This window comes from Pseudopodoces humilis, chromosome 19, assembly GCF_049639895.1.
Source record: "Pseudopodoces humilis isolate 2021_Gansu_Grassland_sample_001 chromosome 19, ASM4963989v1, whole genome shotgun sequence".
Taxonomy (NCBI): domain Eukaryota; kingdom Metazoa; phylum Chordata; class Aves; order Passeriformes; family Paridae; genus Pseudopodoces; species Pseudopodoces humilis.
The window spans coordinates 11,262,579-11,285,550 of record NC_142218.1 but is presented as its reverse complement, the minus strand read 5'-3'; the positions used below and the strand labels follow the sequence as shown (position 1 = coordinate 11,285,550).

Genomic DNA, 22,972 nt, shown 5'->3' with positions numbered 1-22,972 from the left:
CCACAGAAGCACTTATTCCTACAGGGCACTCAGGGAAACCTCAGTGTCCTTGTGATATCCCCCCATTCCCCTTCTTAGGGGAATATCTGGGACCATAAGCATTGCTGAAGACACACAGCTTTGAGTTCAAATGATTTCTTGGCTCTTTGCATAGCCCCTAGCTGGCAAAAACTTAACATGACCTCATGCTGCCAGTATTAAAACGTGTGGGGGATGTCTAACCCACTTTGCAGACACCTACATCCTGAAGGAAACATAGCAGAGTCACTAAATCAGCTTCTGGTTCCATCTTCACTTCCATGCCTGAGAAACTCCTGGCCTGGGAAGAGCAGCAGTTCTCACAAGCAAGGAGCAGGGACAGCTGAGCTGAGCTTGTCCCACTCCACTGCAGCTCCCAGGGACAGGGCTCTGATTCACAGCCTCATCTGCAGCTCTTCTGAGATGAGCTAATTTCGTGAACATTTCTATTTCCACTCAAGAGGTGTCACAAGAAATGACCAAATGCTATTTCCTGAGGCTTTAAAGTGATCATAATAGCAAATTAATAGGAGATCTACTCTGCCATTTTCCATTCTCATTGCTATTGCTGTAATCAAGATCAGCTCTAATTCTTCAAAGCTTATTTCTGTGGTACTTCTCATTTTTGAATACGCTGCTGGGAAAGGAGCAGAATATCTTGGCACTCCAGCTGTGGTCTGTGGGCTACTGCCTTCCTTCTGTGTGAGGCTCATTGCTGTTTTCTGCTCTCAACTTAATACTGACCTCTAAACTGTAAATTATAAATATCACCTTATGTAGGCACCATGCTTTTAAAGGCAAAAAAAAATATTACTACTTTAAATCTCTTGTAAATTAAGCCCCCAGATAAACTCAGTGGAATGAGAAAAAAAGATGCTCTAAATTCAATACAAAGAAAGAGAATTTCACTGGGCATGCATGATGTGTGTGGGGAATTGTTACAGCTTTTCTCTGCTCTGATAGTTCACACAGCCAAGTTTTTAGTTTGTCTCCACTGAATGATTCATCTCTATTACCAGCATTTTGAAAATTAAATGGAAGAGGAGGAATGTGTTCATTCCCCTGCTGTGTTTAATAATCTTCCAAAAATTGTTTCCTGTTTACTTGGAAATCCCAACCTCCATGCTGTGATTTAGGCATTTTCACCCTGTTAACTTAAAAACAAAGCTAGAAGATGCTGGATATGTATGATCTTGCAGTCATAAAGCAATTTATGATAAATGTTGTTGTTCAAGAGAAAAATTACTTGGAAATGTACATATGTTCATTGCTTCACATTCCTGATTTAAGTCATAACTGGTAGTTGGGAAAAGAAATACAAATTGTTGCTCAGTTTTTATTTCTGTAACAGGTCTGATGGCAGCTTCTCTTTCAACAATTACTGTACTGGTGCTCAAATACAAATCTCAGTAAAGACATCAATAACCCCATTTAGGGGATTGTCCCACTGTCCTCCATGGCACTGGCTGGCACACAACTGTGAATACTCACTGGGTATTGTTTCATGCAACACTTGTCTATAAGCAAAACTCAGGGTGCATTTTCAAGGAAAATTATTAAAAATACCTAAATTGATTTTCCAGCTGAAGCATTATCTCTGAATTCCTGTGGCTTGGCTGGACAAAAGGGAAAGAATTTTCCCCTTAGCTTTCTCAAGGAATAAATTTTCACAGTAGTTTTGAGATTTTATTTACACATATCAAACTCTTAATTTATACAAGATTTGCATTAGCTCACAAAAGTCAGTGTGTTCTGTGTTAGCTCATGTGAAGAGTTCATTTAAAAGCCAGCAATATCCTGTGACCCAGGAGCAGAACTGGAAGCTGGGCATTCCGAAGGGATCTGAGCTCCCTCACGCTTCCTCTCAGCTTTTCATAAAGGTCTGCATTTTTCTAAATGAGCATTACATTTATGTGATTAACTGGAGGCCACGTGAGCCTGATTTACAGATGTGTTAAACTTCCACTGCTCTCGCTAAAGCCATGGGGAGCTCTCAGCTGTCCACATTTCTGGAGGCTGTGACAGCTCCCTGCAGCTTTTGGGAGCACAGTGACACCATTGCCTTGGGGAGCACCTTTGCCTGCCCTTTGCAAGTCAGTGTGAGGTTCTGTCTCACATTTTTTTCCTCTTTCCCCCTCCCAGATGAGATGGAGCAGTCCCCTGCAGTGCGTTCTGACTACCTGGTCTCAGGGATTCGAACTCCACCAGTGAGGAGGAACAGCAAACTGGCAACACTGGGCAGGATCTTCAAACCGTGGAAGTGGCGGAAAAAGAAAAATGAGAAGCTAAAGCAGACATCTGCAGGTAGGCTGAGAACAAGAGAGGGATCTGCACAGCAAAGCTTTCATGGGACATGTTAAAGGTGACCTGAGCCAAACCCAATTCAGAGATTCCAGCATTCAACAGATTAATAATGTTTAAGGCTAGGAGGGGCCCATAAAGGCTGATTTCCTATATAACACAATATAGTACATTTAGAAGAAAAGGTCAAAATATGAGAGTGAAGCACAAGCCTTGCCTCCAGACTGCTTTTCATGGGCTGTCCCTTCTCCACATAGGCTACATTAATGGCCCCGAGTACTGTCACCCCTTTTATTTGGGGTGAAGTTTATATAGGTCACAGTAACATGATGAGAAGTGACAGGAGGGACCTGCAGCATGTGAAATGCCTTCCCTCAAGCAGCTGTCTCTGAGGGGAAGGAGCCCAGCACACAGCACAGCATCCCCTCACTGGTCTTAAGGGATGTCCCAGGAGATCTGTACAGAGACAACCTCACTTGCATTTTCCTAAGATGGGACGCTGCAGTTCCCTCCTCTTGCTCCTGTATCCTGTGGGAGTGTCCCAGTGAAGGACACTGTCCAAGGCAGCCCCAAGGTGCCACAGGAAACAGCAAGAAGGCTCTGAAATCCCCATGACTCTGCACTCAGAGTGATCTGACAGCACCTCACATCATAAACCTCACCTTTACATGTGGTGGTTTTAACAAAGGAAGAGGCACAAACAGCTGACCTATCCATGCTCCCCAAAACAAAATCTTTGCAGTCCTTTCCAAGCACACAGGAGCTGAGACTGGAGGGAATGTCCATGTTGCCTTTCTCACCCCGTTACATGACTGCTCTGTTGGTAACTGCTGCTGTGTTGTGCCACTACTTTGTGCAGTGCTGGAGAAGAAGATGACAACGCGGCAAGGGCGGGATGAACTCATTAAGAAAGGCCTTCTGGAGATGATGGAACAAGGCAAGTAAAAATTCTTAATGTTATTTTTTATCAGAGGCTCTTTCAGGACAGCAGGAAACATATTTGCAAAAGCAGAATAAACAAGGAAAGGAATAAAACCCTTCAATACAAACAGAAGGAAAACTCAGTGTTTGAATTTAAGGCTTGTCATCCTTCAAGCTCCTCCCTGCTGCTATCAATCCACTTCGTTTAGTGTTTGATGCTCTCCCATCTTGAATGCAGCTCTGTCTTCCCTTGGTTTACACGTGGTGCATCTGAACTGGTACGTATGTTTTATGTAATTGCTCTAAACCCAGCTAAATCCTTCTGCCAAGAAATCCAGCTCAAGCTGGATAAATATAAACTTCAACATACAGATGCAGTCAGCCAACATGACCAACCTATGGATCCAAATCCCATCAAATGATCCTAATCTGATATTTTCAGCTGTTCTTCCACTAAACCAAGTTTGTGATGTAACGTGTTACCAGTCTGCCTGCTTTTCATTCCCATGGAAAAGTGAAGCATTTAGTGGGGTCATTTTAAAGCTTTCCTGAGTACAAACCAGAAGTCATGGAAGGAAAATGACAAAGTGTCAGAAACACTCACAGAGGATGTGGTTCTTGTGCTCCAAAGCCCTGACAGATGCTCAAGGGAGACACAGATCTGGGTGACTGTTCTGTGAGATTAACTGAGCTCCCAATGTTAAGGACAACATCCCAATTGCCATTTCCACCTAAACAGAGATAAACCCCACAAATCCATCTTTACTTTGAAAACATCATAGCAGAAATACTGTCATGAAAGAGGACTGGCCTTTTGAGTTTGATTAATCTCACAGATAGAAGTTATGTTCTTTGAAAGTAGTAATTGAGTTTCTTTTGTATAAAACAAATACCATGCCAATAAATAACCCATGGGACAATACTCAGTGATGCCATACTGGAGTGAAACCAAGCAAATGAAGAGTCAGAAAAAGAGCATTTTAAACAGGATTATTTTTTTTCATGGGAGAAAAGTAATTTTAATATTTTTTTCTGTTGGATATATTTTAAATTTTATGTTAAATAATCTATCAAACCATCCATTTATTTTAAAATGGAAGTTCTTATAAAACTCATTTTTAATTCCTGTCCATTGAAGTCTTTGTGTCTCTCATAATTCTAGATAATTAGTTGCCCTATTAACATATTAACATTACTGTACATACACGATCTCCATGAGGAACAGGGAATTCCCTATAATCCATGAATTTGGAGACATGCATTTCCCCATCTCTGCAAAAAAACAGTAAAATAGAACTTCTGTAGAGCACATTAAGAGGTAATAATGAAGAATCAATGTCTTGCATGCATAAAGAACGTTTGGGAGGAAAAGGTGATTCCAAGCAGCAAGACCATTTTGACAAAATTAAAATACTTTAAATAAATATAGTCCAGTGAGGTGTGAGGACAAGCTGTACTTTTAACTAGACAGCTGCAAACAGACTGCTTACCTGTCTGCAGGAAAGTTGCCTGGAGCTCCTATAAACATCACACAAATTTCCAGTGCCTCCCTGTGCCCAGAAAGGGAAGAATGGATCACAGTCAGCTGAAGGACATCGCAGCTGCCTGCAAGTTATTTTCTTTACTGAGTGTTGTGAATCTCCAGGGTTATTTTATTATATTAGGAGAAACAGCTTATTAGCTGGAATAAAAAAATTGACCCAAATAATTCTCGGTAAATGATTAGTGCCCTACTTGGACTGAGCTGAAGTGGCAGCAGTTTCAAGGCTAAGTCCTCGTTTATGCAGTTAGGTTGCAATTGTCAAAGCAGCAATACTGTGCTAAAAGAGTAGAGTAAATCCTCAAATCCCTCTATTCCATCAGGGAATCTTCACTTCCAGGGAGCTGATTCCGGCTCACTTTCATAAATAGGGATGATGCTGCAGCCTGAGAAGCCCCATGCATTTGCAGTGGGTCCCACTCAGCCCCATAGCCTGGCCTGTCAGCAGCGTTTGGCAGTGGCCCTGGCTGGGGCCCGTGAGGCTCTGAGCTCTCCTCAGGGCTGGTGCAGATCTGCAGGGCTCTGGGAGCAGCCCAGGGTGGAACTGCACTGTCCTTGTGTGGGTGATAACCTGGCAGGCTATGTCACCCTTTCTTCTCACACTACCCCCAGTCCTGGCTGCCCATTCACTGCGTGGCCTGGGCCACTCTGTCCCCTTCTCTCCTCTTGGCTTTGCTCACACAGGGCAGATGCCAACCTGCCCTTGGAAAACTCCTGAAATGCAGCTTCACTCTGGAGAACCAGCTCAACTCCCTGAGAGATTACATGCTGCAGGGTCTGGCACACAGCGGGGTTAATTCCCAGCAAAATCACAGCCCTGCTCCGGGTTACCTTGGAGTGCTGAGGACTGGTGTTTTCCTTTCCTGTGGATCTAAGGTCTGTGCTTTGTCCTGTCCCCAGACTCTCTCTAAAATACCACTGGCACCCAAAGCAGCACACCCACTTTGATCTAAGCACAAGCTGACCATTGCTGCCCAAGAACATCGCTTTTGTGTCTCCAAAATCCTCCAGCAGGAGCATTTGCCATCCCTGCGCTAGTCACTGCCCCTCCCGGGCCGGCTCTGGAGCAGCCCTGTCTCTGGCTGCAGGGATGGCTCTGTTCCATTGTGCCACAGCTGCCAGAAGCCTTTCCCGAGCATGTGAGGAACGTGCAGAGTTATCTTGAGCACATTTAGGGAGCTCCCACCTCGATGTTTCTCCCCTTTGTGAGCACGAAGCTGATGGGGCTTATCTGTACTTACAGCTCTGGGGAAGGGCTGCCTGTCAGACAACGCGGGCAGTGGTTCATACACCGACGATTATGTACAGGCTGCCTTCACAAATGAGCTCAAATGTAGGCAATGAACTTTTTCCCCCCTCCCCTTCCCTGTATCATAGCAACTGTGCTACTGCAAGGACTATTTTAAGAACAGTAACTTTTCACCAAACGTGATTATGAGGCAGACTGAGTGAGCTCAGTGTGCAAAAATACTGCATCCGTTCTGCAGCATCTCTGGGCCAAAATCTGATACTCTCACCCAAAAGCATGAGAAATTACCCTGCAGATTGTCCAAATAGCATCAAAAAGAGGTAACTGTGAATGTTGCTATTTTAAATCAATGTTCAAGGAACTTGTAATGATATCACTGCAAGAAAACACAGCCCTGTCAGGAGCTTCCAGAAAGGAGTTTCCAGGATTGAGAAATTCAAACTGGGAGGTGAAGGGTGGACAGCAGGAGAGTCCATCAGCATGAAGAACTGGCCAGGGAGGGAAGTGATTGCTTTCTGTGGTTTGCAACAGTGATGTAGATCTTGTAAATTCCAAGGGAGTAAAAGGGTAGTTTGTATTCTGAGGACCTGAATAGGAGAATACTAGAAAAGCTTCAGTCATCAAGATGCGTACAGCTGCAGGGATCACTGGCACAAAAATCTTTCAGAGTAAGCAAAGGGAGCAGTATCTCGGCCTGCATGAGGAGGGATTTGAATTTCTGATCAGCTCAATCACACAGGACACACTTTTCAAAGATGAGTAACTAAAACTGTGCTAAAAACCTGCAGCTTGGTGGGGAATATGAGCAGCCTTTGCAGCACTGCTGGATGGCAGCGAGTTGTGCACAGAGCCTGACACTACCCAGACATGTCAGCCCAACCTGGGAATGTGCTGCACCATGGGCTCTGCTCATGCAAGGAAGGAATTGCCTTCTCCCAGAGACCTCTGCCCATTGCTCATCTCCCCCATAGCAGCTACTTCCAGAGCACAGTGACCATCTGCTGAGGCAGCTGCTTGCCCACCCAAACAGGTGCCTCCTTGAGAAAACTGAGTTTTTGTATCCAGATGAGCTGGTGTGCTCAGGATTTACATTACAAGGTGGTTAACACAGAGATGAGGTGCTGCTCTAAGAGAAGTCTCAGTTCCCTGAGCATGAGCAGCTTTGATACTCTCTCTTCTCAACGGGATAGCAAGGGAGCCTCAGCTTTCACTGCTTATGGTTTAGTTGACATTAAATGGTTTGTTGTTTTAGATACTGAAGGCAAAGCCGGCACTGGTGATGATGCTACCAAGGCGACGCAGAGCGAGGCTCCAGCAGCCGTGTGCCAGGCACTCACCTCAGAGGAGGAGCAGCAGGAGACCACAACAGCAGCCACAACCAACGTGACCTCCTTTGCTGAGGAGCTGCACTTGGATGAGCTGAAAGAAGATGCAGGTATTGGATATAAAACATTTTCAAAAAACTATGAAGCGTTATAAAAACATTTCTGCTAAGGAGTCGAATATCTCAGTGCATCAAAGGGTCAAAGCACCTTGTTCAGCTCAGTCCCACACTAGGTTAGCAATTGGTACTTAATAGCAGTGATTTTTGAGACTTCTACCAAGCTGAGGAATTACACAAAGCTTGGCACAATGGGATTAGTTGAATTATGAGATGATCCAGTCTTGGCATGGTGCCCCTTGGGTATCAGCAGTGGCTGCTGTGAAGATGAAATAAGCTTCTCTTAAAAAGATTTCTTAAACTTCTGTGCCAAGCCTGAATGTGTTTGTCATGGCTAAGGAGAACAATGTCAATACACAGCCCACACTGTCCAGATCATCACTCTGTGCCCAGCATGCTGCAAACACCAGTAAAGCTCAATACCAGGAGTAGAGATCAGCTAAACCAAGCTCCTTTCATGCAGCTCAGCTCCGGTGAGCTCATCCATGAAAACACTTCCTAGGGACTGGAGCAGCCAGGCACAACCCAGGAGCTGGAGGTTTCATTCACTTCCTGACAACCCAGAAATGCAAAGCTGCAGAGATAATGATTTATCCTGGTTTGTGAGGACTGTCATGTACTAATTATGGATCTTCCTGGCCTCAGGGTAAAGATTGACCATTCTCCATCTTCCCTGGCTGCCTTTTGTTCTCTGTCCCACCTCTTCAGGCTCTGCTTTCTCAGGGGTCCCAGCCCCTAGCTGCTTTCCCCGAGCCCACCCCTGCCTGCTTCACCCTCAGAATGGAAATAATTCCCTCTTCAGATGAGGCAAAACCCTTTCATCTCCATGTTCTTACAACAACCAGATCGAATCTTGGCCAGATTACAGGTTTCTTTTATTCTTTCTCTGCTCTGGAGCATTTAATTCTGTATCACTAATGAAATTTCTTTCTGAACTTTTAATTCTTACCATTGGGACATCCTATCATGGAAAGGTAGCACTAATAAGGTATTTAACCTTATGTCTCTGCATAAACTCATAGTATGATTTACAATTTACTTTACAATATGTTCAAAATCATGTATTGAAGCTTTCAAAATCATCCCAGTTTCTTAGGTCTCTTTCCCTAATCCTCGTTCCTTTTATTACCTCCCTGAAAGAATCTTTCCTGTCTTCTGTATTTATTTTCCTCCATTTTTTGAGGTGTCATTTTCCCAGATTCCTCAAAAAATAACCATGGGATTACATTCTTCTGTCTCCCTAGTCCAGTTCGTAGGAAGTCTTTCTACCTCTCCTATTGGTGGCCTCTGGCTTTCAAAAAAAGTTATTGCTGATCTCATCTTTATGTGCTTATTTATCTGTCTGTACATCCTAGTATTCCTGTCTCTAGTGAGTACACCTGAAGGAATTAATTGGGTGGGAAAGCTCTTCCAAACTGTCAGAGTGTGCTGCTAAGTTTATAATAATGTTGAGTTTTTTATAACATTTGCCCTTGGGCTCAATCTAGGCCTAATGCAGTGGGTGCCTTTCCAGAAATTTATATTAATAAGTGACCAGCTAGAAACAAAATGAATGGATTTGCTTTGTACCCAATGTGTTCTATGTCATCCTGAGGATGTGGGATAAAGGCCAAGGAGGAGAAAACACAATTTGCAGTCTTCATGTTCATGTTAATACACAGAAGAAGAACAGCCAGGGCACAAAGAGGGCAGTTTTTCCCACCTAACCTTGCCAGTGGGCTTGGGGACAGTCCCAAGGGGAGGATTTCTACCTGGTAATGAGATGGCATTTTGACAAGTGGCACTCCATGAATAATTCTCTGCTCCAGTAGCAGCCAAGTGCCGAGCACTTGGAATACTTTCAGCAGGATAATATTCACTCTGCAGTATGAAATCTGTTAATGGGTTTGTGTGCTCAAGATTCAGATCGGCCTGCCACCACTCCCAGAGCAGGGTGAAGCTCAGGACCAAAAAAGTCTGGCTGGGGCTGGGAGTATTTGGGATCCACCTTTTCTGTATGGAGGTCCCACTGTGGCTGCTCCTCTGCAGCTGTGCCAAGCAGCCCTGCCTGTCCCAGGGACACCCCCTGATTCCAGGGGAGCCACTGCCAGAGAAAGCATTGCTCCTCTCAGGGGAATGCACTCAAATCTGACTAATTTTCCTCTCAAGCTCCTGACATCTACTGGGGCTCTTGATCTTTCTATAATGTAACCCATTAGTGACTCTATTTTTCCCTTCCTCTATTACACACTTTGTCTCCTGTGCATTGGGTACAAACATCCAAATGATGTTACACTGGAACAAGACATTTACCTAGAAGTATTTTTTAAAAACTGATTTCCTTCTATAATTCACATAACTATCCCATACAGCAGCTTTCCTGTCATGACAAATTTCACGAGAACTCATGTTAATGATGCATATTTATTCTTTCCTGTCTCTTTTGAATGATAAATACTCATTCCTCCCCTTCTAGGCACACTCATTAATCTGTTTGTCAACAAATTAAATGCCATTATCTTGCCAATGCTATTGTTTCCAAGTGCCTGAGTGCCTTGGTGCCTCCCCACGCAGCACTCTGAGCACGAGGCTGCTGAATGTTCATTAACACAGAGTTTGAATTCCCAATGAGGCACAAAACTGAGTCAAGAAAAGATTTGTGATGCAGTGAGTGCCACTGCAGCGAGATTTTAGGAGGTGCCCTAGAATGGTTTGGAGGGACAGGTACTCTGTCTGGTTAGACAATCCAGAGTGCCAAAAGGAGTGGGATTTGCCCAGGAGTTGGGAGCTCTCTCATGACCCCAGCTCTGGGTCCTCAGCACAGGAAGACATGGACCTGTTGGAGGTCCTGAGGGCACCGAAAGGATCAGAGGGATGGGACACCTCTGCTGAGAGGGCAGTCTGAGTGAGCTGGGGCATCCAGCCTGAAGAAGAGGGAGATCTTGTTCCAGCCTTTCAGTACTGAAAGGGAGCTTATAAAAAAGATGGGGATAAACTTTTTGATAGTACCTGTTGTGGTAGAACATAGGGCAATGTTTTTAAACTGAAAGAAGGAAAATTCAGGCTAAATACAAGATTTTTTTTTTTTTACAATGAGGGTGGTAAAACCCTGGAGCACACTGCCCAGAGAGGTAATGGATGCTTCATCCCTGGAAAAATTCAAGGTCAGGTTGGATGGGACTCTGAGCAAGCTGACCTCGTTGGAGATATCCCTGCTTATTTCAGAGGATTGGACTAAATATCTTTTAAGGTCCCTTCCAACACAAACTATTCTATGATTCTGTGCTTAGGAGAGTTTTAGATACTGATCTCCCCATTTGGATGAGTGCTTCCCCCCCTCTGGGGTAGGAAAAATAACCCTCATGGCTACTGCTGAGTCCAGAGTGGCTGGAAAAGCAATTTGGAGGGAGCCTGGCTGTGGCTGCGATCAGAGTGAGCCTCAAGCCTCTCAGTGGGTCCCCACACCTGCCAAGGCAGAGATCAGGACATGTAACAGAGTGAAAGCCCAGCAGTGAGGCTCTGTGTGAGTCTGGGCACTGCCAGGGCAGCTGTATCTGAGCAGAATTCAAGGATGCTGATCTTGGACTTCATCACTGAAATTCCACCTGTGTCCTGCTTCAGCTGCATGCCTTTCTGGATCTATTCCCCTGTGCCCTCATCACAGCCTGGTCAATTTGATGAACTGCTCAGTGATTCAGCCTGCACTAACTTTCACAGCTAAGTGCTTTTGCCATCCTTGCAGAGACAATCCTGAAATGAGCAGTGATTCACCACCTCAGACTAGGGCTTTGGAGACTGATTTCTTTTCTTAAGTACTTCACCCATTCCCTGTTCCACTCTAACTGCTCAGATCCAATAGCTCATCTTTTTTGTGGCAGGTTCTTTTTGGCCATCAACTTTAACCTCAGGAAACGCTCAACAGCTCTGGAGTCAGGTACAGTAAAAGAAGACTCAGGAAGCAAGTTGTGATCATGTATTAAATAAGATAAAAATCATACTGGGAAAAGAAACACACACATCAACTATTGGAAAGTCAGTTTTTAGGTAATATTCTGGGTTTGCTATTCTTTGCCCTTTGGCTGTTCCTAGACAGAAGAGTACTCACCCAGGAGCTGTGCCACCACAGCTGTGTGCTCTAAGAAAACTCATTGCAGTTCTCAAAAGTTTGCTTTGCCTTGCTATCCTCATTATTGAGAAAAAGGGAAAAAAGGCTTTAGAGAAGTAAAGGAAGCTCATCAGTTTTCTCAGGAACATCAAAACTAACATTTCCTCAATATCCTCATACATTTTATTCTTCACCTGCCCTGGCTGGTTGGCTGTTTCACACAGTTTTTTCACTGTGAAAAAGAAATGTTTCTAGCTGTGTGCCATGTGTTCAGTTTTCCTGAATGTTCCTGGCATTTTCCCCTGGCCTATCATTATTAAATTCATGTTCCATTAATTTTACTCATCTTCCCACTAGCCAAGAAACCTTCAGCACCCACGGAAGAATTGGAAGATGCCAGTCTGCCAGCATCTGAAGACACTCCACAAGCCTTACTTGTACCTGAATCCACCGATTCTCCCCAGAAGCAGACAGAAAGAAACCCAGCACAGCTTCCCAGCCCTCCATTGCTCCCAGCTCCACCACCTAAGGCAATCTCCAAAATCACCAAGAGCATAACAGGTCAGTCATCACTGCTCAGTAAAGATTTCCCTATCCTTGATGTGCTGTCCACCTCCACAGCACTATCAAATCCTTTTCTCATGTCTGTTTTTAACCCCCAAGCTGCTGAGAATCAGGCCAGTGATAATGAGTGAGCAGTAACCACGTCTGGTTGCCTGAAAGCAATGCACTGATCTTTGTACTTCACATATTTATCTGAACCTCTCAGAGGATTATTTGTTGTGAGTCTGTAGCACTAAACACATAAAACAAATCAAACCAATTGCGAACATCTGCTGAATCCCATGCTCATATCGATATGCCATAAAATACAAGGAAGATTTAAATGTTTTCATTACCTGGACTCCCACTGGAGAGCAGGACAACAGCCAAACACTAGTTCAAGTCAAAGGTTCTGCAGAGGTTTCTGTCTGAAGGCTTAGCTCTCTAGGGCAGGTCTAAACTAGAGCTATGAAATCTGCTCTCGTTAACAGAACACATAAGAGTGATACACCTGGCAATCCTCTGCGCCAAACTTCGCTGAACGTTTCCAAAAGCAATTCCTCTGGGCCTGATTTTCTAATGTATTGCCAATGTTGTTACATTTCTCAACATTCTGGCACTGCAGAAAGGGTGCTAAAATGAGAATGATTTCAGTTGGTTCCAATTTCAGGGCCCCTACATATGGTAAAAGCAGTTAAAAGGGCCTTATTGCAAATGAGAATCAAGTCCTGACATCTAAATGTCAGACCTGTTGGATATTTAGACTTTTAAATGACAGCCATTATGTGAGCCCCGATTTGCATCCACACTCATCATCTGGCACAATGAGCAGGGTTTTCAAAGTCACCAGGAAACAACACATCAGAGGGGCTCTGTGACCTGACCACTGGGGCTTATAGAAAATATTGAGGTTTTCAGTCTCTGTGAAGAAACTTACAAGTATTTGTTTCCCATGGAAACAATTCATACTTTGCCTATGCTTAAGAGCTGTAATAACTCAGGTGGGAGCTGGATTCAAAATGGTATTTCAGTACTCCTCAGAAGCTGCTGTTCAGGTATTTCACTGTCCTGTGCTGTGGGTGAGGCTCGAGCCTCCCCTTTGACCCTGCAACAGGAACAGGCAGCCCCAGGCCCCCTGTGCCTTTGCTCAGCTGAGGAGAAGGCCATGCTTGGTACCAGGTGTATTTGGAAACCTGACCCACGCAGGGTATAGAGATTACACCTCCACCAAGCACTTCAGAGCATTTAGAGTTCAGACATTCTGCTGCTTAACATAAGTATTTCCTGTAGCATCTGAGATATTTTGAGTTTTGGTATTTAATTCTCACTTACATCTTCCACAAAGAACGACTTTTAATTTTCTCAATGACTCCAGTAACTCTAGACCTTTTCCAGTAGTGATTATACATGTTTATTTTTGTGGGGATGTGGGGGCAGTGCTAAGTTAAAATTAAACAAATACCGTCAGTGAGTGAGAGGAAATACAAAAAGTGTAGGGAAAGAGAAAGGGCAATTATGAAAGAAAAGGAAGATGAAGAGGTTGAAAAGCTCTTTTGTGTTTAGGTTCCACCCCCCCCTTAACAATGCTAGGGATGCTGTCAGCAGAGGAGTGAGGAGTAAGTCAAGGACCAATTAATCAGAGACAAGGAACAGGGCAAGGTGCCAAGACATCACTTTGCAGGATTATTCACTGAACATCTGTCATTAGGACAAATAAGGTGTGATCTCAGGAAATTCTCAATATTGTCTGAAGCTGCAATGAGGACAAAATTGGCCCTTGACCTGTTCCAGGAACAAGCTGGTGTAAAGACAAAACAAAGTCTTTTCTTTTCCTGCTTTAGGATTGAGCTGAACCCTGGGTCTTGCCCTGAGGAAACATGGACACCCTCTCTCTGCACAGAGGATGAAGTGGCTCAGGAGGTGGCTTTGTCCATCCCCTCAGGCCATGATTCAGTGGGCACTTGACGATAAATGTGCTCTGTCCATCTGCACAGTAGCAGGGAATCAAACCTCCCTTGAGGACCAAGCCCCATCTTTGCTCAGCAGAGCCTGGCTGTCTCCTGGCTGGAGCAGCCACCCTGATCAGTGCAGGAGAGTGGGAAGGTGTCTCAGACATTGCACATCAGGCACTTTGACTCTTGGAGCAATGCCCCTGAGCTTTCAGACTTTCCAGATTTTAAACAATTCTGGGCTGGTTTGAACCCTGTCTCCTGTCTGCATAGAGATGAGTAAAGCCATTGCTAAGGGTTCTGGGTTGGAGGGACACAAACATGCACAAACACCCCTCAGAGATGAAAAAAGTAATGTTAGACCTTCCTTGGAACTAGAGAGATTTTATTGTGGATGCAGCTCTCCTCACTGAAGGATGCTCTCCTCCTCATCCCACAAACAGAAAAAGAGACCAGGCTTAGTGTTGCCACACTCATATTTTCAGTGTCTGGCTTTGGTTATGATTTCAGGAGCTCTTCTTAAGCAATCTTAAGAAAATGCGTGTTTTTGGTAACCCTTATGCAGGATGCTGGCTCTGACAGGAGATATTTAATAGCTGAAATCAATATTTTTTGGCCCTCTCCAGTTTTCTAGCAAGTTACCCTGCTAACTGGAACCAAGTCCTTGTTACAGAAATACTTCTGGATAATCCTGGCCTGAGCAGAAGTTTTTCTCTGCAACGAATTGAAGGATTTATCTCAAAAGTAAGAGAAAAAACAGAAAAATTACCTGTGAAAACATGTTTGTACCAAAGCTGCGCAAGCTGTGCCAGTTTAAATTCCTGTATGAAGCACTAGGTGGCAACAAGGGACAAGAAATACTCTGGGATGAGGCGCTCTCATTGCCTTTATCCACCCTGCCAGAGCTGCTGGTGTAAACAACTCCATATGCCAGAGGTTTGGGACACGGATATAGGGAGAGGGAAAGGGGAAGAGGACTGCAGAACAGCAAAACTAATCAGCATCTTTTTCAGAGGTTTAGTTGTCCTAAGGGATACTGTGTGAAGCCTCCACATTTACAACCAAGGAAACGTCCACTGTGCTTCAGACTCAAATGCTAGGAAATGTATAAATCAGTCTAAATGAATAACTCCAATTCCAGACAAAAGGTTTACATTGCATAGAAAATAGCTGACTCTGGGGCTAAAAAGAGATTAGATTGCCCCACCCTTCTTTTTTCTTGTTAGTGCTCAATACCCCATCTCTCTTTTGGATGTCATTTGGCAAGTTTTGTTATGCAAACATTATCCTCATATTACAATGATTTTGGCATTTTCTCCACGGGCATATGAAAGACAGAGGTCTGGGCTGTGCAGCAATCACAGAGGAGCAGCTAATAGACATTGGGTACATTTTGTCCAGACTCAGAACCACAGGGCATAAATTTTAATACAGTCTGCCAGAGTCCAGCAGAGAAAATGCTAGATTGGAAAGCCACCACAGCCCAAGCCTTTGGTGGTTAGGAGCAACAGTGTGGGCAAGCAAAAATGCAGTAGTGGGCTGGGAAAAAGGAGAATCTGATCCTGTGAGAAAGAGGGGAAGTGGGAGAGGCATCTGTTTTGCTAGATTAAAGATCTGGAGTGGTGCAGCAAGAGCCTTTTGAACTCAGTTACTCAGCCAGTTACCCCACAGGAAGAGCAAAACATCACCATTTATCCTCTGTTCAATACAACAAATTAATTTCAGTGCAGACACTGTGAAAAAAAAAAAAGCAAAAAAAAAAAAAAAGCATTGCACAACCTCTTCCCCTCTTGTGTTCCGACAGCAGGAAGTGAAATGGATGATCCAGCCATGAAATCTCCTCCTTCCACCATCCTGAAGAACTATGTCATTGTCGGTTCCTCCCAAATCTCAGGACAAGCTGCCCTCTTCCACCCCTCTGGCCAGAAAAGCTCAGAGCCCCATGGCAGAGGCCAGGTAACAACGCCCACCGGTTCCCCTCACCTGGCTGCCGTTCATCTGCCTTTACCTCCCAGCAGAGTCATTGAAGAACTCCACAGGGCTCTGGCCACCAAACACCGGCAGGACAGGTACCTACAGCCTCCAGGCTACAGGGCTGCATGAGGACACTCATCCCACCACATCATTCTTCTTGGAAAATGTTCCTATCCTGTTGTTAGCGTTCTAATTGCTGCTACAGCTTGGCTTTGCCCCCTCGTGATGTCACTGCTTGGAACAAACATCCCTGGTTAAAGTGCTTAATTTGGCAGCTACTTCACTGTATGTTCTTCCTTTAGAAGGAGGCTACTGTGGCACAGGAGTAGGTTTTCAAACAGGTAGAATCAAGATAGTCCTTGATGTACTGCAGAAGAAAATCTCCCCACAAGATACTAAGTTAGAGTAGCAAATGCACATCCTGCTCCAAATACTCTACACATGAGAAATTCTGCAGTTTCTGTGTCTCCTGGCTGACACAGGAGCACATACATTTTTAACAGAAATGTTTTTGTGGGAGTACATTGGGTGCTTTATCTGGGTTTCATTATAAGCCCTGCTGTGTATCAGAGGAGGAGAGAGATAACCTTTGCCATCCCAGAGCTTTGGAGTGAAGTTGGTATCATTCCTCAGTTCCCTAACAACTACTGCCCCAGGGAACAGATTCACCTGATGTCATTTCCAGGCCCTGTTAAACCTTTCTCATGATCATACAGTATCATATGAATGGCCATATTTCATGCCATGCATGCTTTACATTAGAAATACATGTTGTTCTGGGGTTTTCAATCACCACAGTATATCTTGTGATCATATATCAAAGAAAAACATTATTCACCACTCCTCCATGTCTCATTTTAATGGCAGAGACAGGAAAGTAGATCCCCATTAGCCATTCTCCACTTGAAAATGCCATCCCGTGTTGGTCCACGCTGAACTCCCTGCCCTGCCCTTTACGAGCTACAGGACATTTTTCTCATTCTCATGTAAATTTCTACTGCAGCAATAAAACAGTCTGTGTAAAATCTGGGCTGTGCATCTTTCACCCACAGCTTCCATGGAAGAGAAAGCAAAGGCTCTCCAAAAAAAAGAGTGGATGTCCGTCCCTCGAGAACGTCGAGTATGGAGCGCAACAAAGAGAAGGAGAACTCACTGAGTTACAGCAGTGACTCGGAAAACAAGAGGAACTCAGTTAAAGAGTCAGACGAGAACAAAGAAAACATGATCATGAACTCAGAGCTCAAGGAAGAGTCTGTTTTTTATCAGGATGAGGAAGTTTTGAACGACTCTGTTATTTCTGGTAAGGAAAGTCATTGTATTACAAAGACACACTCTCACTACCAAAGGGGATGCTCTAAAAGCAGCAGAAAATATTGAGAAGGATAAATTCCTCTACTGTCACACCAACTTTTTGAAGGAATCCCTCTGAAAAGCTGAAGTTAAGTTGGAGTCACAGTGATTGTGATTGTCCTCCAGGCAGTGCACATTGAGATGTATCACTGTGCTTCACCCTCTCAGTTACAGATGCAGCCTTGGACTGCTCTGTATGATCAGGAGCACTCCCAGACATCCCTCTGTGAGCAGCCAGAGCTTTCTGTACACCCAGTGCCAGTGCTAGAGGTGTTCTGGAATTTCAGGGCTATTCCATGGAGTGATGGTACACAGAAAAGTGATAGAGACCAATCAGTCTAGGAAGGACAGACATGTAGAGAAAATATCTTAAAAGAATAAAGTTTCTCTCCATTTGGTCCTTTTTACCCCTTCTTGAGACATATGGGGAATGCATTTTATAATCCTCTGCAATTATTTAAGTGAGCTTTGGCAAAATAATCAGCTCTCATTAGAAAATTTGTCATTCAAGGTTTTTAATGTTTTCCATGTTAGCAAGACAGATTAAATCTGAAATGAATCCTTCACTCTCTTCATGAATGCATTAAAAGAAGGCAGGCAGAGAACAATTTATCAAAAAATAATTGTTATAGCAGATGAAAGATGAATTTTAAAAAGTGTCTTTGAAAGCATGAGCCAGCAGACAGGACATGAGTTCTGCTGCTGTGTCTTAAGACACCAAGTAACAGAACAGACTCCTGAGGTGAGGGAAAAGAAAAGAGTGTCTTCCCTAATTAGTGTGCATTTAAGGGTAGCTCAAAACACTAAAAACACCTTTCAAGTTGTATTTTTTCCTGGCTATGTGTGTAAAAGTGGCCTCTTTTGATAAAAATTTTAAGAGCCAGAGGCAGCCAGGCAAAAAATACATTATCCCCTACAAGCAAAACCAAATCTGAATATTTAACTATTGAAGGTGAATAATTTAACAAATGATTTAACAAATAACTATTCATTATGATGATGATAGGAGGGCACTGGTTATTGTACAAGTTTCAGTGATATCTAGAAGCAACTGTGGGCTTTCCACAATAAGTGCTTGACTTCTGGAAAATTCCTGCAGTTGAAGGACAGTGGTGGTGTACTGGGGATGGCTGAGGCCAATTGAGAAAGAACAGACCTGTTTTAAAGATGATTTTGGCATTATTGTGGCTGCAACAAGAGTGCTGCTTGGCACAGAGGATACTGAGCTCTGGGACTGATGTCCAGTTAGAGCAAGCTGGGACATTCCCAAGGCATTTCTGGTGTGGAGGCACTGCTGGTGCCAGCATTCCCTCAAGTGCACCCTGCACCTTACAGAGGTGCAGCAGCAGCAGGGACAGCACCAGAACAATTCCCTAAACATCTCCAGATTCCTTCTAGTTTGAAGAAATCTGGGCTGGTTTCCAAGTGAGAGAGTAAAACTATCCATTAATCCTGAGCTGTTTTACAGTCCCTGTGCTGCCTCAGAGTGTCACCTGCTCTGCCACTGCCACCACGACAGGGCACAGTGCCACAGCCCTGTGGCTACAGCGAGGTACAGTCAGGTCACGTAACTCTGGAAAAAGGGAGGAATGATGTCTTGGTTTTCCATTCCTAATCAATAAATCATAATTTGAAACTGCTGAAAACACAAGACAAGACGAGCTTACAAAACAACATTACTAGAACATAGCCCAAAATTGGTAACTGGTGCAATCGAGGCCTGTCCAGCATCAGGCAGTGTCAGGATTTGCTTTTGATTGATAGAACAGTGAATATGATAAAAAGAATAGTAAACATATAGGAAATTAAATGTTATGATTCCACTGAATTAAAACAGGAAGTTTTTGCTGGAACCTGCAGCCTGAACATGAAAAGGGTGTGAATTTCCCAAGCATTTCTTGTTGACCTAGCTGAGGTGTGTTAAATCACGAATCAATCCAGCCAAGATCCTGCCTGAGATAGATGGTCAGGGGGCAGACTGGCACTGAATGTGCCTGACTGACCAAGAAAATTAACCCTTAGAAAAAGAATACTTAAATAAGGATTTTTTGCAGGTTCAGTTTCTACTGAGGCAGTAATCAGGAAGGAATTTACCTCAGGGGGCTGAAGATGGATGTGGAGAAGACAGCTTGGGGCTTTCTTTTCTCTTTGTTCTCTAGTTTTGTTTTATTCCTATGCACCTATTCTCTTTTAATATTTAGATTTTGCATGTATACTTGCATTTTAACCTGTTCTGGTAAATTATGTTTCATTATAAACAGTCCACCTTCGATTGACAGAGGGAGCTGACACTGTTAATTAGGATTTTGACCCCACTTCCTTTAAAGTCAATGACAAAAATCCTATAGATTATATTACTTTCCATGGCCCCAAGGTGCCCTGCCCTGGGACAGGGCAGTGCTGCAGCTCCTGTGGACACACAGATCTTGTCCATGTGCAGTCTCTCCACAGAAACCTCCTGACATGGTCAAATTCCTCTTACGACCTCTGTAAAACACTCAGGTGAAACTGGGAGCATGTGCAGGGATACCCAGGAGTTTTCTAGCCCCCTTCAGGTTGTTTCCAGTAGGAATTCTGTTGGTTCCTCTGCACCCACTCCCAGTGTGAGAAACCCTGTCAGAGTCCCAAGTCTGTGGCTTTGTGAGCCAAATGCTTCTGGTGGAGTCGGATATTCAGTTAGCAGAAGGCTCTGTGTGGCAGCAGCCAAATCATTTAACTTCCCTACCCATCTGTTAAATGTATATCTGCTACTTCAGACAGGGCTGTGTGGTTTAATTAAATTAATGCTTGCAACAGACTGTGAGAGCATTTCAAGGAAGGTGCTAAATAAGGGCACAGCTTTTAGGCTCCAGAAAGGGGTTCTGAGCTGATTATGGTTCCTGAAAAGTTTTACTTTAGACAAATGCAGCTACTGAGAGATTTTTCACTGCTCACACAGGGAGACCAAAATTACTCTACCCCACTCTTTCCAACAGGTAAATGTGGGAAGGAAGTTGTACAGATTCCTCCCTCTGCATAAAGAAACTTGAGATCAGTAGGGATAATAAAAATGGAGGTCCACAGATCCCTAGCAAATAAAACCCCAGTATTTGGCAATGAGAATCTATTTAGGATTTAGAATCTTTAGCATCCTTTAAAAAACAGACTTTAATCCTATCTCAAATGCCAAACAAAAAATACTGAGTAGTTGTTTTCTTTAAAAATGAGGTGACCTTCTCCAGAAAAGGTGAAGCATTAAATTTAAAAACCCCAAACCCTTTAAAGCAAAAAGGAACCGAAATAAATTAACCTCCTATTACACACTCAGCTCCCAAGATGAAACAAAGATTTAACTGCAGTTCCTGCATGCACTGAGGAATGTGTTCTGTTTGCATTTGCAGTGGTTTTGTGTCTGAGCCTTGCTCAGCTCTAGTGCTGCTTTCTGACATTTATGTGTACAACTGCTCCTTGCACAGCACCACACAGACCACTGTCATTCCTGCTCTCCAGAACTTCCTGTTTCATCCCCAGGAGCTGTCTTTCTAATAACTTTCCTTTCTATGCATGTCCCAGGTACTTTGCCAAGAAAATGCAAGAAAGAACTGCTGGCAGTAAAACTACGGAACAGACCAAGTAAGCAGGAGCTGGAAGACAGGAATATTTTCCCAAGGAGAACAGATGAGGAAAGACAGGAAATCCGGCAGCAAATTGAAATGAAACTCTCAAAGTAAGTGTTGTGAAGGAGAACAGGGAGGAGGAGCCTCCCTTTACAATGGAGCATCCTCTGAGCCCTGCCACCCACCCCCAGGTCCATTGCCTGCAGGGAACCATCCACAAACCAATACAGCACATTTTCAGCTGTCAATCAGCCACAGGAGAAAAAGTCTTAACTCCCTTTTCAGTCAGGATTGCCTTGATTTCAAGGGAAAACAAGACAGAAGTCAATTTGGGAGACAAAATCCTGCCAAATCTACCTGCAGCTCTGCTGCTGCAATCAAGATTTGGAGGTCCTCCAGAAAACCCAGTGCTTTAGCAAAAATAGTAGTGTAATTATTTATCAACTTGATTTGGTTTTATCAGCTCTAGCTGAATGTGAGGATAAAAGCAATTGTTAGAGCTGCATATTTACTTGCCCAAGGGAAAGCTGCTGCACAGGTGGCTGCACCGGTGCCTTAAGGCAGAAGCAGCATTGCCCTCACCTGGGGAAGGTGCCTGTGTAAGTCCAGCTGCAGGCACAGCAGGGATGCTCTGGTTTTGATCAGTAACCAGGGCAACAGGGAAGAGCTGTGAGAGAAGCATCATCGGTGTGGTGTGCAGCCTTAAGCAAAGATTGAAGGTAACAGGGAAGCTCAGACTGCATCATTTGGGTTTTGTGTGTGCTTTTCTAAGAGCTGCATTTGGATATCTGCAAACATGAATATTTTAGAGGAGACAAAGTGGATTGTTAAATAATCTGTGCTGGGCTGTCCGCACGGGGACAGCGAGCGCTGCTCACCGCCAAAATGCTTGGGATCAAATTGGGAAACATGAATAGAAGTTCATTTTCAAGGCTTATTAAATATTAAATATCTCAAGCCTCTCCTGAAAGAAACATTTATTGATATTTAGACTAAGTCATTCATGTGCATGCTTTTGATTAAACTTTACCTCCAGGGACAGGGAATGAGAACAAATGTGTGGATCAGAGCAGAAGTCTTAATGGACCAGAGTTTATGGAGGGGAACACCTCTGCCTTCACCACTCCTGCCCTCAGCTAAGGAACGAGCTGCTGAGGGAACACAGAGGTGGTTTGGGGTGCCCTTCGTGGTGCCCCTGCAGCAGCAGAGATGGAGTTGTGGTCCCTCCACCGTCTCGGTGACTGCACAGCAGCACTTTGCACCCAAAGGGGAACATTGCTTTGTGCCAGGGGCTGCACAACTCAGTGCAGGCAGCAGACCCTGCCTCAGAAAACATACAGCATCCACATGGGGAGAAAAGATGCCCCTACAATGTACATTGAGTTCCAAGAGCAACAGACAGAGCAGATCATAGGTGTGTCCCATTAATACCCATCACCTCAGGAAGCAAAGATGGGCCTCAATCATCCTGACCCTGCAAGCCTTGTGCATGCCTTTCAGGGAAATACTTCACATTGCACCCCAATATAATTAATTCCATTATTTTGTCCATTCAATAACTCATGAGAACTCTTCATATATCAGGAGCCTAATCTGATTGCTTTAAAATACACAAAAAATGGTTTCCATCCCACTCCATCCCTGAAACCAAGCTCAACCATTACGAACTATTCACTGAAGGAGAAGACTGTCATATCCAGCCCCATCTCATATTGCTGAAGTGCCTAGAAGATCACATCTCTTTTCAGCCCTGCCTGACTTCCCTTAGTGTGAAAGCTGTGATGAATTTCAGCAGCTTCAGGTGCTGTAACTACAGCCTTTATCCTTTTATTTTCATTTACCATTTTTCTTGCTTAATCATGAGCCTAAAGAAATACTGTAAGGGATGCATCCCTAGAGTCAAATGTCAGTACAAGGACTTGCAGAGGACATGCTGGACAGGTGAGAGGGGCTGGTCATCACCACGAGGCAGGAAATTTGCTGTGTGTAGGTGAACGCAGCTGAGG

General features: G+C 44.0%; 1 protein-coding gene and 1 long non-coding RNA gene across 4 annotated transcripts in view; one reads left to right on the top strand and one right to left on the bottom strand.

Annotated features, from left to right (window-relative positions):
• The window catches only part of PHACTR3 (phosphatase and actin regulator 3), a 99,453-nt gene that overhangs the window by 50,008 nt on the left and 26,473 nt on the right, over positions 1–22,972 (top strand). For 2 of the 3 annotated variants that reach the window (XM_014254098.2, XM_088064448.1), the window contains exons 2-8: positions 2,161–2,322; positions 3,179–3,256; positions 7,282–7,464; positions 11,912–12,115; positions 15,851–16,115; positions 17,073–17,320; positions 20,923–21,076. In XM_014254098.2, the coding sequence (XP_014109573.1) occupies positions 2,161–2,322; positions 3,179–3,256; positions 7,282–7,464; positions 11,912–12,115; positions 15,851–16,115; positions 17,073–17,320; positions 20,923–21,076 (1,294 nt within the window). The remainder of the gene's footprint in view (positions 1–2,160; positions 2,323–3,178; positions 3,257–7,281; positions 7,465–11,911; positions 12,116–15,850; positions 16,116–17,072; positions 17,321–20,922; positions 21,077–22,972) is intronic. The other variant, XM_088064447.1, reaches the window with a different exon arrangement.
• Positions 4,412–22,972, bottom strand: part of LOC148182824 (uncharacterized) — a 33,226-nt gene continuing 14,665 nt past the window's right edge. The window contains exons 2-4 of the long non-coding RNA XR_015774143.1: positions 7,367–7,448; positions 4,731–4,790; positions 4,412–4,512 (exon numbers count right to left, since the gene is read on the bottom strand). This is a non-coding gene — a long non-coding RNA (uncharacterized LOC148182824). The remainder of the gene's footprint in view (positions 4,513–4,730; positions 4,791–7,366; positions 7,449–22,972) is intronic.